The sequence below is a fragment of the Tasmannia lanceolata genome, unplaced genomic scaffold (assembly GCF_043159265.1).
Source record: "Tasmannia lanceolata isolate RefF3 unplaced genomic scaffold, GAP_Taslan_0.1 ptg000012l, whole genome shotgun sequence".
Lineage (NCBI taxonomy): Eukaryota > Viridiplantae > Streptophyta > Magnoliopsida > Canellales > Winteraceae > Tasmannia > Tasmannia lanceolata.
In genome coordinates this window covers 52661200-52676734 of record NW_027518689.1, presented here as the reverse complement: position 1 = coordinate 52676734, position 15535 = coordinate 52661200, and the positions used below count along the sequence as shown (strand labels likewise).

The 15535-nt window shown below is 39.6% G+C and overlaps 1 protein-coding gene across 6 annotated transcripts in view; it reads right to left on the bottom strand.

The window, feature by feature from the left end:
• LOC143888446 (CBL-interacting protein kinase 32-like) overlaps nucleotides 1-15535 on the bottom strand; it is a 40608-nt gene extending 25073 nt beyond the window's left edge. For 2 of the 6 annotated variants that reach the window (XM_077392879.1, XM_077392884.1), the window contains exons 1-4: nucleotides 15372-15528; nucleotides 12342-12633; nucleotides 9319-9381; nucleotides 7169-7240 (exon numbers count right to left, since the gene is read on the bottom strand). In XM_077392879.1, the coding sequence (XP_077248994.1) occupies nucleotides 7169-7240; nucleotides 9319-9381; nucleotides 12342-12512 (306 nt within the window). In that variant the 5' untranslated portion in view covers nucleotides 12513-12633; nucleotides 15372-15528. Of the gene's footprint in view, nucleotides 1-7168; nucleotides 7241-9318; nucleotides 9382-12341; nucleotides 12634-15247 lie in introns of all 6 variants that reach the window. The other 4 variants (XM_077392883.1, XM_077392881.1, XM_077392882.1 and 1 more) reach the window with 4 other exon arrangements.

Sequence of the window (15535 nt, the reverse complement as noted above, 5' to 3'; positions counted from 1 at the left end):
GTTTTGATTGACTTTGTAGGGCAAATGCGGGAATCAGACAAGAAGGCAGCCAAAGTAAAAAGAGTCGACTCGGGTGAGTCAATGATTATGCGGGCAAGTTTCGAAACTGTGTTTGAGAATATATTCTTCTTCCAACAAGAAAACAAGAGTTTCAATGAGCACAACATTTTATAGTACATGGGAAGAGTTAAACTGGTATCAACCTCACATCTGACTTAACTATTGAAAAGGTAACGAGAAAAGTTTAAGGTTGCTAAGTTCTTCTCTGGATTGAGTCCAGAATATCAATCAGTTATTGGGCACAATTTGATTAGCAAAGAGCTTCCCTCTTTATATATCCTTTACTTATGACTTCAGCGCGTTGAGATATCAAAATCATCTTCACATATCAATATTGGAAAGAAGACTTCATTGACATCCTTGGTAGACAAAAGTGATAGTGGTAGTGAACATGGTTGTAAGGGGAAGACGTTGTGGTAGAGGATATGGCATCAAAAACTATGCGCATTGCGGCAGATCCAATCATATACCTGAGAATTGGTGGGACTTCAAAAAACCAGCATGGGAGAATCTATTCTCCTATATAGCTGACAAGGATGAAGCTTCACAGCATGCTCCCATTAAAAATCAACAGCACAGTACTCCCACTAGCGATTCAATTGTGATTTCACAAGAGTATGAAAAATCTATGCAGAGTAATTAGCAATAACAAGATCGTCATTCCTCAACCATGGATACTGTTAAAGAATAAAAAGACAAATAACGCCTTTCCCCAACAGCTTAAGCTGTTGGAGAAGTTGGTAAGTTAACATGGTATCAGAGCCAAAGGTCTCGAGTTCAAACCTCCTGGATAGCAAAAATCCACATGCGATGGTCGGCCCAAAGTGGGACCACATGTGCCACGTGTTTGCCAATTGGGCCACACATGCAGGGGAGTGTTAAAGTATAAAAGGATAAATAACGCCTTTCTCCAACAGCTTAAGCTATTGGAGAAGCTGGTAAGTTAACAGCTACATTGGCTCATTCAGGCAATAGATCTTGTTCCCACACAGTCCTCACTTTGGGACATTAATTCAAGAGCCTCTAACCACCTGCCAAGTGAGACTTTAGCTTTCTCAATATTTGATATTCCTCTGTTACTCTAACTGATGGTTCACTAGCACCTGTGATTGGTTATGGAACAATGAGCCCTACCAAGTGAATCGAAGAGTGCCGGAGATGGATTCAACGACGGCAGTGGCTAAGCCGCAGGTGGTAAGGTGGGTGACAGCGGTGTATGGGGGCAAGGCGGTCACGACCACCCCCCCAGGGGCGATACCTTAGTGTTGGCCGTATGATCTTTTATCCTTTTTTTAAGTGAGAAGAAAGAGAGGGGAAATAGAAAGAAGGCGATTGACAATCCTAAATAAGCTCAGATACCATATTGATGGTGATGATGGAGAAAAAGAGGAAGAAAGGAGAAAGAGGTGAGAAATTGAGTCTGAAAGTGGACCTCTCACGTAACACAACATATACTAGGGTTACGTAAGATGGTGGCTGTTAGAATAAGTCCAGTAGGGGCATTATAGTCACTGTATTTATTTCTATCTCTTAATATATAAATACTATAGTGAGGGGGAGCTAGCTCTAACTCACTTTCTCTTCTATCAATCTCTCGTAACATGGTATCAGAGCCCTAGGGTTTCTGATCCCAAGGGACTTCCATCAACCTTCATCTTCAACCTTGACCCTAACCCTAACTCCATCCCATCCCCTCCCCTCCTCTCTGCCCCACCTAACCCTAACCCTCCAAAACCCACCCTCCACCACCACCCATCTTTGAAGAAACCCAAAACCTAGAACTTCTAAAACCCTAACCCTGAAGACGCGACGAGAAGAGACGAACACAACACTGAAGACGAGAAGAGAAAAGACGAGACAAACCCTAACCCTGAAGACGAGACGAGACGAACACAACCCTGAAGACGAGACGAGACGAACCATAACCCTGAAAACGAGACGAGACGAGACGAACCCTAACCCTGAAAACGAGACGAGACGAACACCTAATCTCCTTTCCACACCCCTTATTTTTGCAGCCCTAATGTGCTGATTTTTTTTTCATTCTCCTGACCTTTCTTCGTGGCTTCGTCTCATCCTCTCCATGCTTCGTCTCCTGGCTTGTTCCTGGCTAACGAAGCCGCATTCTGAGCCATTCCTTTGTCTAGTTGGTCCCTCCTTTACTCCTATCCGTCTAGTAGATCGTGTGAGGGCTATTCTCTCTTAGTTCTTTTTTGTCACTATGGACCCTTCTGTCATTGTGGATTCATCTCTTAGCATGACCACTGAGGTCTGTGCCTCGCCACCCCCCCTCTACTATCTCTTCTTCTCCCACCTTGGCATATGTGGATGGCTCTTATCCAAAGTTGACTACTGCCAAACTTGATGAGACCAACTACCTACCTTGGAAGGTTGCCGTTGAGACGTACCTTCTAGGGTGAGGCAAAGTCAGTTTCCTTCGTCAGGAGCCTCCCTGGCCTACAGACCCTTCATTCAGCATGATGGCCACCAGATTGAGACTTGCTACACTCTCCATTCTGATCTTCGACTGTCTCGCTTCACCCATCTATCTACGGCCAGCCGCTCCGAGGCGCCTCTTCCACCACCTAGTACTGTCGTTGCACATGCCGATGATGCCTTTACCTTCACCGGGACAGATTATGTGGGGTAACATCGCCTTAGTCAGAGTACACTCACTTCCACTGTAGGATTTGCTCAGCCAGGTAGTTCACCCACTACTTTACTCTCTAGCTCCGGGTCATGGATTATTGACTCGGGAGCCTCCAATCACATGACTGGTAACTCATCTCAGCTCTCATCCTTTCGCTCTTTTCCCTCTGACTATCAAACCATTACTCTAGCTGATGGATCTACTACTCCCATCACTGGTATTGGCACTGTATGTCCTTCCCCTAGTATCATATTATCTTATGTACTCTGTGTTCCTAAATCTCCTTTCAGTCTACTTTCTCTTAGTCAATTAACGAAAAACCTTCAGTGCTCAATCTCATTCTACCCTTCTTATTGTTTGTTTCAGGATCTTTCGACTGTAAAGACGATTGGTTCAGGTCGTAAGGTGGATGGACTTTATCGTCTTGATTGCAGACCTTCTTCTACTGTTTTGCATAGCCTTGTGGATGCCTTTCAGTGGCATTGTCGTCTTGGACATCCTTCTCTTCAGAGGCTCCAGCAGACGTCATTAGTTCCTGCCTCTGTGTCTTCATTCCAGTGCGAGTCCTGTGAACTCGGGAAGCACCGCAGGGTATCTTTTTCTTCCCGAGTCGTTAGTCGAGTTGATAGTCATTTTCAGTTAGTTCATTCCGATGTCTGGAGACCTTCTAGGATCGCATCAAATATTGGGTTCAAGTATTTCATAGTATTTATTGATGATTATTCTCGTATGACTTGGGTGTATTTACTGAAGGACCGTTCTCAGGTGTTTTCAACCTTTCAATCTTTTCATGCTGAAATAAAAACTCAATTTAATTGCACTATTAAATGTCTTCGTACTGATAATGCTCGAGAATTCTTCTCGGGCACTCATAGCTTTCAGAATTATCTTTCCTCTCATGGGATTCTTCATCAATCCTCTTGTGCCTATACTTCGCAGCAGAATGGTGTAGCCGAGAGAAAAATGCTCTATTTACTCGATGTCACTCGTACCATAATGTTTCAGATGCGAGTTCCTACGTCCTTTTGGGGCGATGCGGTTTTAACTTCATGCTTTCTTTCGATTCGCCTTCCTTCATCGGTCCTTCGTGGTTCTTCCCCTTTCCAAGTCTTATATCCTCAACAAGACCATTTTCCTCTCACACCTCGTGTATTTGGGTGTGTTTGCTTTGTTCATCATTTGGGTCCAGGTCGTGATAAACTTGATCCAAGGTCAGAACGGTGTGTTTTTCTGGGTTACTCTAGAACTCAGAAAGGCTACCGTTGTTATAGTCCTCGTCTTCATCGGTGGTTTGTATCTGCCGACGTTACATTCTTTGAGTCTGAATCCTTCTTCCACTCTCCATCTTTGCCTACTTCCACTCTTCTGGAACCTGAAGTGCCTATCTCTCTTCCTGTACTTCCTGAGTCAGTTCCTCTACAGACCTCTTTACCATCTGTACCATATGTACCTCCAAGTCAGCCTATTGTTGTTCAAGATGGCACTTCAGTCCCTGTAGCAGATCCACCACCAGTAACAAAGCATTATCATAGGCGTCAGCACAAAGATGGGCCTCCACCAACTCTGCTCGAACCATCTTCTTCACAGGCAGAGATCCCGATTACATCTACACAGGTATCGTCTATTCCTTCTCATGTAGTTCTCAGTGACTCTCCTATTGCCTCTCGTTCTCATTCTACTGCTCACCCTATTTCTAATTTTTTATCTTATGATAGTCTGACTCCTACTTTCAAAAGTTTTGTTTCCTATTTGTCTTATGTTGTGTTACCACAATCATTACATGAGGCTCTCGATCATCCAGGTTGGCGTGCTGCCATGGACCTTGAAATGGGTGCACTACACTCGAACCAGACATGGGATCAGGTTCCCCTTCCCTCTGGTGCTAAACCTGTTGGTTGTCGATGGGTATTATCTATCAAATACTTGCCAAATGGTATTGTTGAGAGACTAAAAGCCCGTCTCGTGGCTAAAGGATATACTCAGACATTTGGAGTTGATTACCAAGAAACATTCACTCTAGTGGCAAAGATACCATCTATTCGCGTTCTTCTATCACTTGCAGTTAATCATGGTTGCCATCTTCATCAGTTGGATGTGAAAAATGCCTTCTTACATGGCGACCTTCATGAAGAGGTGTATATAGAGCAACCTATAGGGTATTTTTGCTCAGGGGGAGATGTCCACTTCTGTATGTCGCCTCAGGAAATCTTTGTATGGCTTGAAACAGTCTCCACGAGCATGGTTTGGTAGATTCAGTGAGGCCGTTATGCGCTTTGGTTTGAGACAGTGCGATTTAGATCATTTGGTATTTAGTAATCAGTCCTCAGCCAGGTGCGTTCTATTGATCGTGTATGTTGATGATATCATCATCACAGGTAGTAATTCAGGTGGAATACAGAAGCTGAAGACCTTCTTGCAAAGAGAATTTGCTACAAAAGACTTGGGGCGCCAGATATTTTCTTGGGATAGAGGTAGCATACTCCTCTCGTGGTTTGTCCCTATCACAGAGGAAGTATGTTTTGGATTTGTTGGAGACAGGGAATCTTGGCGTAAAACCTGTGTCTGCGCCTATGGATCCCAATACAAAACTAGTTCCAGAAGAAGGAGATTTGTTGGAGGACCCTGGCAGGTATAGAAGACTGGTGGGCAAGCTCATATACCTCACTGTTACTCGTCCTAATATATCTGATGATGTAGTGGTAGTCAGCCAGTATATGAGTTCTTCTCGTACCTCACACTGGAGTGCAGTGATTCAAATTCTTAAATACCTGAAAGGTACACCAGGAAAGGGCCTATTATTCAAAAGACACGGTCATATGAGAATTGAGGGGTTCTCTGATGCTGATTGGGCTAGATCTTCTGCAGATAGGAGATCGACTACTGGGTATTATACCTTTGTAGGAGGCAACCTGGTGTCATGAAAAAGCAAGAAGCGGGACGTCATTACAAAGTCGAGTGCTGAAGCAGAATACAGAGCGATGGCGCACACGAGCACAGAACTTATATGGTTGAGATCACTTTTGTCTGAGATCGGCATTATATCTTCTCCACCGTCACAGTTGTACTGTGACAACAACGCTGCCATCTATATTGCAACAAATCCAGTCTTCCATGAATAAACAAAGCACATCGAAGTCAATTGTCATTTCATCCGTCAGAGGATTCAGAAAGGGGAGATAGGTACTGTGTTTACTCGTTCTGCAGAACAGTTGGCTGATATGTTTACAAAGTCATTGAATAAAGCAAAGTTGAATGATATCTGTAACAAGCTAGGAATGTATAATTTATACATTCCAGCTTGAGGGGGAGTGTTAGAATAAGTCCAGTAGGGGCACTATAGTCATTGTATCTATTTCTATCTCTTAATATATAAATACTATAGTGAGGGGGAGCTAGCTCTAACTCACTTTCTCTTCTCTCAATCCCTCGTAACAGTGGCAAAGACTAAAACACCCCTCGAATATATGTAATGTTTGATTTCTATGTATAATATGCATATGCTCTTAAGTTATTTGTTGGTAGTTAGGACGGGGCCCATCATAATCGATGCCATAATGGCATGATTGTAATATTTTTGAGTAATATGTATGAGATTTATGAGAGCCGTGGAGTTGTATTTCACACCTTAGAAACTCCATTTTCTCCTCTTTGTTTCTCCTCCTTTATTTCTCCCTTATCTACTTCACCCTCCATGACTTGGGGTGGTCTCCTCTTAAGGTTTATCTTCTTTTTCACTTCAACAGTACCCATACTGGATTAGAAAAAACAATACCCATACCAGATCCTTCCATTCTCACATAGAATGCAACACATCAGATCCTTCCACACGTAGAAAATTTGAGAAATTCTGTTATTAAGTCACATAATGGTTTTAACTATAATACCTCCGTACGTAAATAACTTATGTTCCACCAATGACTTGAACCAACGAGCAGATAACTAATTCTGCCTTAGCAGATGGGCTGCAAAGGAAGACACCATTGTCTTTATGAAAAAACTATGTAATTTATACTGTATAGTTTTTATTTGCTTTTTTTATAGTCGTGTGTACTTTTTTATACGTATTATTAAAGTACTTTATGCATGCTTGACTAGATCAATTCGATGTTGTACTTTATGTATGTTTAATAAGATAAATTCAATTTTGATTTGGCTTTTATTAGTTCTTCATCATATTATTATAATTATGTATAATAAACTTTAAAATTAGCAATGAAAATTTTTGGCTAATTTAGCATCAAAATTGTATTCCAATATCCTAGATTTTAAGTATCCTTACTCATATGCAGAAAAGAGCATAGTGGATCCTTGCCGTACCCATATCTTATGATTTTAGGTTCAGGGGAGCCCATACTCAATTTCTAACGGTATGAGATACCTATATCATATCTAGGTAAAATAGCTTGCTTCAGGACAAAAACGGCTGTAAATAGGATGAGCAAGAAAGTCACAACTTACAATTTTGTCAAAGAGCTCTCCCCCAGTAACAAACTCCAATACAATAAAGATCTTAGTCTTGCTCCCCATGACCTGCATACAAAGAACTATGTTTCAGGAAGGCAAAACAAGCAGATGAACAAAATAAGTATTTTGGATCATCAATGTTCTTTAGTTTAAAGATAGAGACAGAAACCATAATTTGGCAGCCGATAGCTGTCAGCTTAAAAAGAGTCTTCCAACAAGTTGGCAATATGAGTGATGAACTTATCTCACAACAGCAATTGAAAATGCATATAAAATCGAATAGGAAATGCTAAGCCCATTCTAAGAAACAATTTTTTCTTGGAACAAATCCCAGCATAATAATCACAATTCGAACATTATCAGTCATGAGCTTCTTCTTTTTTTAAAGGTAACGAATTTTATTATCAGTCATGAGCTGGACACCATAATCACAGTGGAATGGGTGCATGATTAAAGTACTAAGAGCAATCTTATAAAAGACAAGTTCTTCTAGAGAAAAGAAATGTACAGATCAAAAATTCAATGAGAATAGGAAGAAGGTGGCAACATATGCAAGGTTAGAAGTTTTTTTTTTTTTTTTTAAAGATACAAGGTTAGAAGTTAAAACCAAGCAAACAGAGAACGGATTCTAATGGTATTATCTTCGCTATATCTCGAATAACAAGAATCCATTTTGTTGAATAATTGGATGTTGTTCTTTGTGTGTACAAAATACTGGATATACAACACTACGAGTGAAGTTAGCGTGGAAGGTTATTTTAATGGGATGATGAGATGAGTTAGTGTCCAATTTTAATATGCAATTATTAATTTAGCAAAAGTGTAGATTGTGGAAGGTTATTTTTAATGGGATGGTGAAATAAGTTAGTGTGCAATTTTAATATGCAATAAGTTAGCGAAAGAGTAGATTATGGAAGGTTATTTTAATGGATGATGAGGTGAGTTAATGTGTGATTTTAATATGCAAGTATTTCTGGCATCATGTAGGATTATGCGTTGTGTTTTGTATTTGATATTATACTTTTTACTTGTGGTGATGAATGTTGTATGAGGTGTTGGTACAAATCATTCTTTTTGTGAGGAGTGTAGTATTTCCATGACTATCGCGAGCGTTTTAATCTTTGCCGATAATTTTTCCCCATGTGATTTTATTTTGGGGTTTGATTGTGTGTGTGTGTGTGAAACATATTGTTGATTTTATAAATAGATGGAGGTGCCAGGGTGTTGGTTAAATGGAATTGTCGTTCATGGATGAATTTATTTTCCATTAACTTTTATCGGGTTACAGCTATAGAATACTTGTTTGTGGTTGTCAGACTATTATCTACTACTGTCACACATTTTTATGATTGCCGGGCATCACATTGTTTATGGTTTCCGGGCATCACAATCTGTATCAAAGCTTGATCATGCCTGCCTAGTGGGTTAGGTACATCTTGGAACCTCCATTGCTAGGGAATAAGTGAATTACGCAAAGTAGTGACATGAAGCAACAATAAGTGGTTGCAGGTGCAGGCAGACCAGCAACAAAATGTAAAAAATTGCTAATTTATGACTCAAGGCAACTACAAATAATAAAACTGAAAAATAGGAGCGAGGCGTCCAAGTAGAAGATTTGTGTAACACCCCCCCCCCCCCCCCCCCCCCCCAAAAAAAAAAAAAATGTCCCAACCAACTCTCCCCTCTGAAGGTTGAAACTCCTCCTCTCCCCTAGATTATTTCAACCAAGCTATTCTTGGGAAAATACATCATATTGTTTGTCATCTTTCATGTTCTCCACAGAACTAATGGAAGCTCGAGTCACAAATATCAAGATCCCTGTCCATTTCCCTATGGAAACTACAGCCATGCACTTGCAATGAGAACTGAGGAATTATACTGTCTTACAATGTTTACCTGAAGAGTAATAAGTTAATATTTGATCTCCATTATATTCCACTTGCAATCCAGTAATTTTTTGCTCATTCCACTTTCGTGATTAAACAAATAGAACGAAACATGAGAGAAATTTTCATCATCATTTTGAGGAAGACAATTGTTTTTTACCATGGATAACATTAAGAACAAAAGGCATTACAACCCTATATCCTCTAAACAACCATCTAGGATAACGAGAATAATGTAAAAGCTTTAAAAGGGAGTACTTCATAGAGGCGGACGACATTTGGATGCTTTACTAACTTCATTGTTGCAATCTCCCGCTTTATCTGCACAAATATATATATATATAGCATCTCCCCTTAGATAAAGAAGTTTACAAAAACAAAGTTGCAAATCACATGAATACAAAATAATCATCAATGCCTTTTGGTTTGGAAGCCTGTATCTTAGAAGCATAGTATAAGCAAGTCAACACAAAGTGACAACAATAAAGTGCAATAGATTAAGATCAAACTTGAAATATCCATATAAAAACACATCCAAAACTGTTTAGCTATGTAATTATGATTATTTCTTCAAAAATGTTGTAGAATTCTTAGCCTTTAATAAACTTTGCAAGCTATGTTTTCCTCATCCTGTTTGGTAGCTGTGTGGAAAAGGAAAACAACATAATTATTACCTCTCAATTCCCAAGCATTTGTGACCATATTGTTTAGACTTACATACATGGGAAGCAAAGTTTTTCTCCCATCCTATTCGGGAAGCTATGCAGAAAAGACACGCATCCCTCCCCCCCCCCCCATATTGTTGAGCACAAATCAATTGAGTGTTTAGTCTTACATTCATGGGAAGCAATGTTTTTATCCCATCCTATTCGGGAAGCTGTGCAGAAAAGACACCTCCCCCATCCCCCCCCCCCCCCAAAAAAAAAAAAAGGAAAAAAAATCCCCACCACCCCACCATTCTGAATCGTTTGAGACCGAAATTACTGAGCACTAAACTCACATACGTGGAAAGCTATGTAATTACGATTATTCCTTCAAAAATATTGTAGAATGATTAGCCTTTATTAAACTTGGCCAGCTATGTTTCCCCTCATCCTCTTTGGGAGCTGTGTGGAAAAGGAAAACAACATACTTACCAATTCTCCATTCCCAAGCATTTGTGACCATATTGTTGGATACAAATCATACTAAATGCCCTTAAAAAATCTCAACTCCTTCATATGCTTCATTTGAGTTAAAACTCACATACATGAAAAGCAATGTTTTCTCTCATCCGATTCGGGAAGGTATGCAGAAAAGTTACACATCTTCTCGTCAAAAAAACTAGTTTCAACACAAATCGGAATTATGAAGCCTAATCTCAATCAAAGTGTCAACGATTCAGTATGTATAAGTTTTATGGACAGCTTAGTTGTCGATACCGTTTCGTTATCCATTTTGTTTTGGTTGGTGTAATGGAACGTTTTGGCTTTTCAATTCAGAGAAGATACTATCGAAGAAATTTTTTTAAATATTTCAAAATTTCAAAAAATCCAGAAAAGAAATAAAAATTTGCAAAAACTTGGAACAACCCAATCCATCATAACATCAAGGTTGTAAAGATCCAACATTTACTTAAAGGAAAATCACTGTCAAATGCAATGCCAGCGTTGACCCGTGCCTAACTAGATCAAAAAAATTTAGAGACCAAATAATGAGATTTTTTTTACTAGACTTCTGGGTTTTAATAATGTTTGGACATGATAAAATTTATGAATTTTTAAAATTGGAAAAATACCCCATCATTTGTAAGTTAAGATTTTGACCCGGCCTGAAATGATCAAAAAGGTCGAATTTTGTAGTAGAACTGGAAAGTTAACTTTTTATCTTTTTAGAATTGGGTCTTGAATTTTTGTTAATAAATCCAAATGGGGGGGGGGGGGGGGAATTCCCATGTAAATACCTTGTTGAGGTCCAAATCCGGCCAAGTGTTCAAGTGGTTCCGCCTCTAAGCGCTCCAGGGTTCAAAACGTCTACAAGATGACTCTGGGAGAGGTAATTGCGTTCAAAGACAAAGTGTTAAGGCAACACGGAGTTTGGAAACTCCGGGGGAACCCTTCGACACTCAAGTCAGCTTTGGAGGTAACAGATGGAACTACGCTCAAAGCAAGGACTTAAGCGTACCTTGGTTACACTTCTCCTTTTCCTCTCTTGTTTTTTCCTCCTCATCCTTGGCTGGGTGTTGGTTCCCTTTTATAGGTGGAGTTCCCTTGGGTTGTGGGAGTGTTGTGTGTTCTTGGCGAGGACTGGCATTGGTGCCTTTGCCGGTGCCGCCAATCTGCTTAGCCTTTTCAGGTGGCTCTGACCATAGACAGAACCTCTCCAAAAGTTGCCATGTTTGGCACTATGTTGCATCTTTCCCAGTTCGTCGGTGGCTCTTGATTGGCTAGTGAGGTGGAGTGTGGCCTTTTGCGGCATCGTGCTGGAGATGACGAACGTGCTGATGCAAGGAAGTCATTATGCTGGGTGGTGAATCTCGCCACGTGGCCTCAAGGCTCCTAGTGGGCTCAGGAGCAACGTGTCGTCGTGACTGGTGCGCCGATTTCGACCCCAACATACCCAATTCTAAGAAGAGGTGGGAAGAGAGAGAAAAAGTGGGTGTTTCGGCCGAAAGGGACCAAAATCAACTGAAATGCCGGACGAAACAGAAAGTAACCACGTTCCGTTTCGGTTTTCCGGGCAAAACGGAATGTTTCAGCTGAAACAAAACGAAATTGACATCTAAGATGGACAATCAACATGGAAAGAAATGCATATTGTCCAAGCCAAATTGTATTTCCATTAACACTCATAGCACATTCATTGTTATTGGTTTTTAGACATGACAATTAAGAAAACTCAAGATATTAGTACCTATCTCAATAGATGACACCATTGAAACATAGGATAGGACTTCCCAAGGTCCACTAAAAATTAAAAGATGGAATCTGACCCCACATCATGAAATCAAACTGAGATTTTCTAGAATAAATCACTTGAACCAGTTGACTAAATCAGATCAAAGATAATCATCCCTCCCACATCGTTAACCCTCAATTCTATGATTGCAATGTTTCCTTTCCCACACACGAGAGAAAATACAATAAAACAGGCCCAACATCACTATTGATTCAAACATTCCAACTGGATATTCACCAAATATGAGATCCAATAAAAATATATAAGAAACTATGAATGGTAAAATCAGTGGCAAAGCAACAAGAAAACAGGAACCAAAAACCAAATAGCAATTCAAGAAAGACCTGTTCAACCATCTTGTGCTTGAGAACCTTCTCTTTGTCAAGGATCTTGAGAGCCACAGGTTCCCCCGTCTCAGAATTTCTTGCAAACTTTACCTTTGCAAATGTTCCTTCCCCAATCGTCCTTCCCACCTCATACTTACCCACTTTACGCTTGATCTTAGGTGCATTCATCCTCACTCTATCCTCCTAGTACCTCTCTTGGGATCTAACCAGCACACTTCTAGAATGCCTTGCTCAGATCCACCTAAGATTCCCGAAACAAGTCTGCAGAAAAAAAAATTGAAGCCAAGCCCTGAAATTTTTCCAAAATCCACACATTAATATGAATTCCTCAAGACAGTAACTCTATCTTGAAACTGATAAACCCATGGCAAACACAATTGCCTCCGGTCCTGAAAGATGAATAAATTGCCAATGTCCAACCATTTAATACAAATTGGATGCTCAGCATGAGACCAAACTCTATCAACCAACTAATGTAGACAAAATTGTAAATCAATGTTGCAAAGCTCGCTAACCATGAAAAATTAAGCTCCATTAAAACCTAGATTGACACCTACCAATGAGACCAAATTTCCAACCAAGGAAACACCCTAAAGCTGTTACAACTTCTATCCATGTCAAACTTTGGGTCAGTAAAAGAAGAAAAAGAAAACTAACAAAAAATGCAACTGCCTAAACCCATAGCATACTTACAAAGTTTGAATGCAGCATAACGTTAAAAACAACAAAAGAAAAAGAAAAGAAACAAAAACAGAGGTTTTCAAAGTCCTCCGGAACTAAATTTAAATGCATAATCCTCATATCATACCAACAAGGCTTATCGTAACCCCAAAACATTTCAAGTTCCACTCAAAATTCCATTTCAAATTTACGAAGACAAAATAATGTCAAAAACTTCCATGTAAACACTCACTGAGCTCAAATTTCACAATGAGGATCACCCACCTAATCTAATTCCAACTGTTTAGAGTTTATTTTTTACAGCTATTAAAAAAGTACCCAATCTTTCTTTCCAAAAAAAAAAAAAAAAAACCCAATCTCTACAAACCTCAGTTCGTAATCCTATTTCTCAAATGCCATATAAATCAGAACTCCAAAACCCAAACGTTTGAATTTAAATTATTTGTAAGACAGGGATGCAGACCAAAATCCCAACAATTTCAATTTACACCCACCACCCAGGTAAGAGTTCTATAGCACTGGATCGAAGTTCAAAACCCCTTGAAGAGAAGAAAGAGGTAACACCAACAAATCTCAAATGGAAGGCCACCAACAAACCCTTAATTCAACACATTACAAAACCCAGATGAAAAATTAACTTCTAAACCCCAAAGGAAAACACAAAGATATCAAAAGGCACATATCCTTGAATAAAGAGGGAACAACATATCAAGAATCCAGAGTCTTCAGATGAAAACCATCCAATCCACCTCAAGATCCTATATTCTGATAACAGAGTATCGTAAGCCTTTGAAATCCCAAAAGCAGCAAAATAGGTATAAAAGAAAAAAAAAACTTAGCTTAAGCTCAAGGGTAGAGAAACCAAAAGACAAAGAACCCAAAATTTTCACACTAATTTCCAATAACTGATCAAAAAATCCCCAACACTGCAAAACCCTAAGGCCATGTACAGCATGGGGATCAGAGAATCCAGGGATGGCCATCCCTGGGCACTGATCATCGGCAACAAACAAGAAAGGTAATGCAAAAGTTGGATAGTCGCTTTTTTTACTCCCACCTTCAATGGTTTTACTGAAATCTCCCTCCCACCGGTTTCATTGGTCACACAAGGATGACAGGGAGGATAATGAAATCCCTTTTTCTCCTCGTGATTTGGTTATCCCTTCCCACCCTCCTTGCGTGACCTAGAAATTGGAGGGATGTTGGAGATGACTAATTTTTTTTATCCTAGATTTTAGAGGCAGATGAATAACAGACTGCAATTCTTCGTTTTTATCATAGATTCATGCTCTCCACCCACAGAAGAAACCAGAGACTCCAGCTATCCCTGGATTCTAGTATGCCAACGCTGAATAGGACCAAATAAAAGAACTCTACTGTGAAAACAGTAGAGTTGGAACCAACCAGCTTCAAACCTAGATTTCAGTGACAGCAACAGACCAGAAACCCAACACCACCTAAATGAGCTCCCAAAACCAACACCACCAACAAAATCACCAAAAATTTTGAATTTTTTCAAATTCAAAACCACCTAAATGAGCTCCCAAATAAAACAGCAACAAAAAATCCTGAAAAAGGAAGTTCTATCCTTTTAAACCAGAAAATAAATGATAATAAATTTTAAAATCAAAACAACAGAAACACGAATTCCAGACCTGGCAACATACTGAGAACCACAGACTTTAAATCAAAACTCACCAACCCAACCCAAAAACCCCACCTACCCAGACAACCCAGATAAAAACACAGCGACTTAAGGATCAATTTAGACAGAAGTAGCAAAAGGTCAAAAGCACAATACTTTCAAATTCAGATCCAAAGTGTAAAGAAGATATAAGATTCAGTAAAAAACAAAGAACCATAAATTTATAACTCAAACCTCACCAAGAACCCCTAAAAGTTCCAACCTCCAACCTCCAGAAACAACAAAAAAAATCGAAATTCTAAAAGAAAATAACAAATAAAGGAACAGACTAACGAAGAAAAGCCAGAAATTCAAATTCATAGGATCACCTACAAAATCGCTCCCTCCACAAAAGGAAGAAAAAATACCCAAATTTTCAAAACCCAGAATCAACAAAAAAAATTAAAAACTCAAAAACAAAATAACAGACTAACCACTGAAACTCAGACTTTGCAAATGTCAAAACCCCCAACATTTCAAACAAAAAAACCCACCTCAAAAATCCCACCTGCCACAAAACCCAGATAAAAAATCTTACCTCTCAAAACCCTAGAATCCTGAAACCCACAAAAAATACAAAAGTGCATTGAACTTAAGTATTTAACCCAGTATGCTTGAGAGATTGAATACAATAAATAAAGTATAATCATTTTTCTAAGGACCTGATAAGAAGAGGGAATAGTGATTCTCACGGCTCTTGAGAGGTGATGAGGTCAAGATGGTGAACTTGAATTATAAGACTGCAAATGATAAACATGCGTAATGAAAGAGGTGTAAAGGGCATGGGCAGTTTGAGGGCGAGAGAATGTGGTCCATGTGTTTCTTC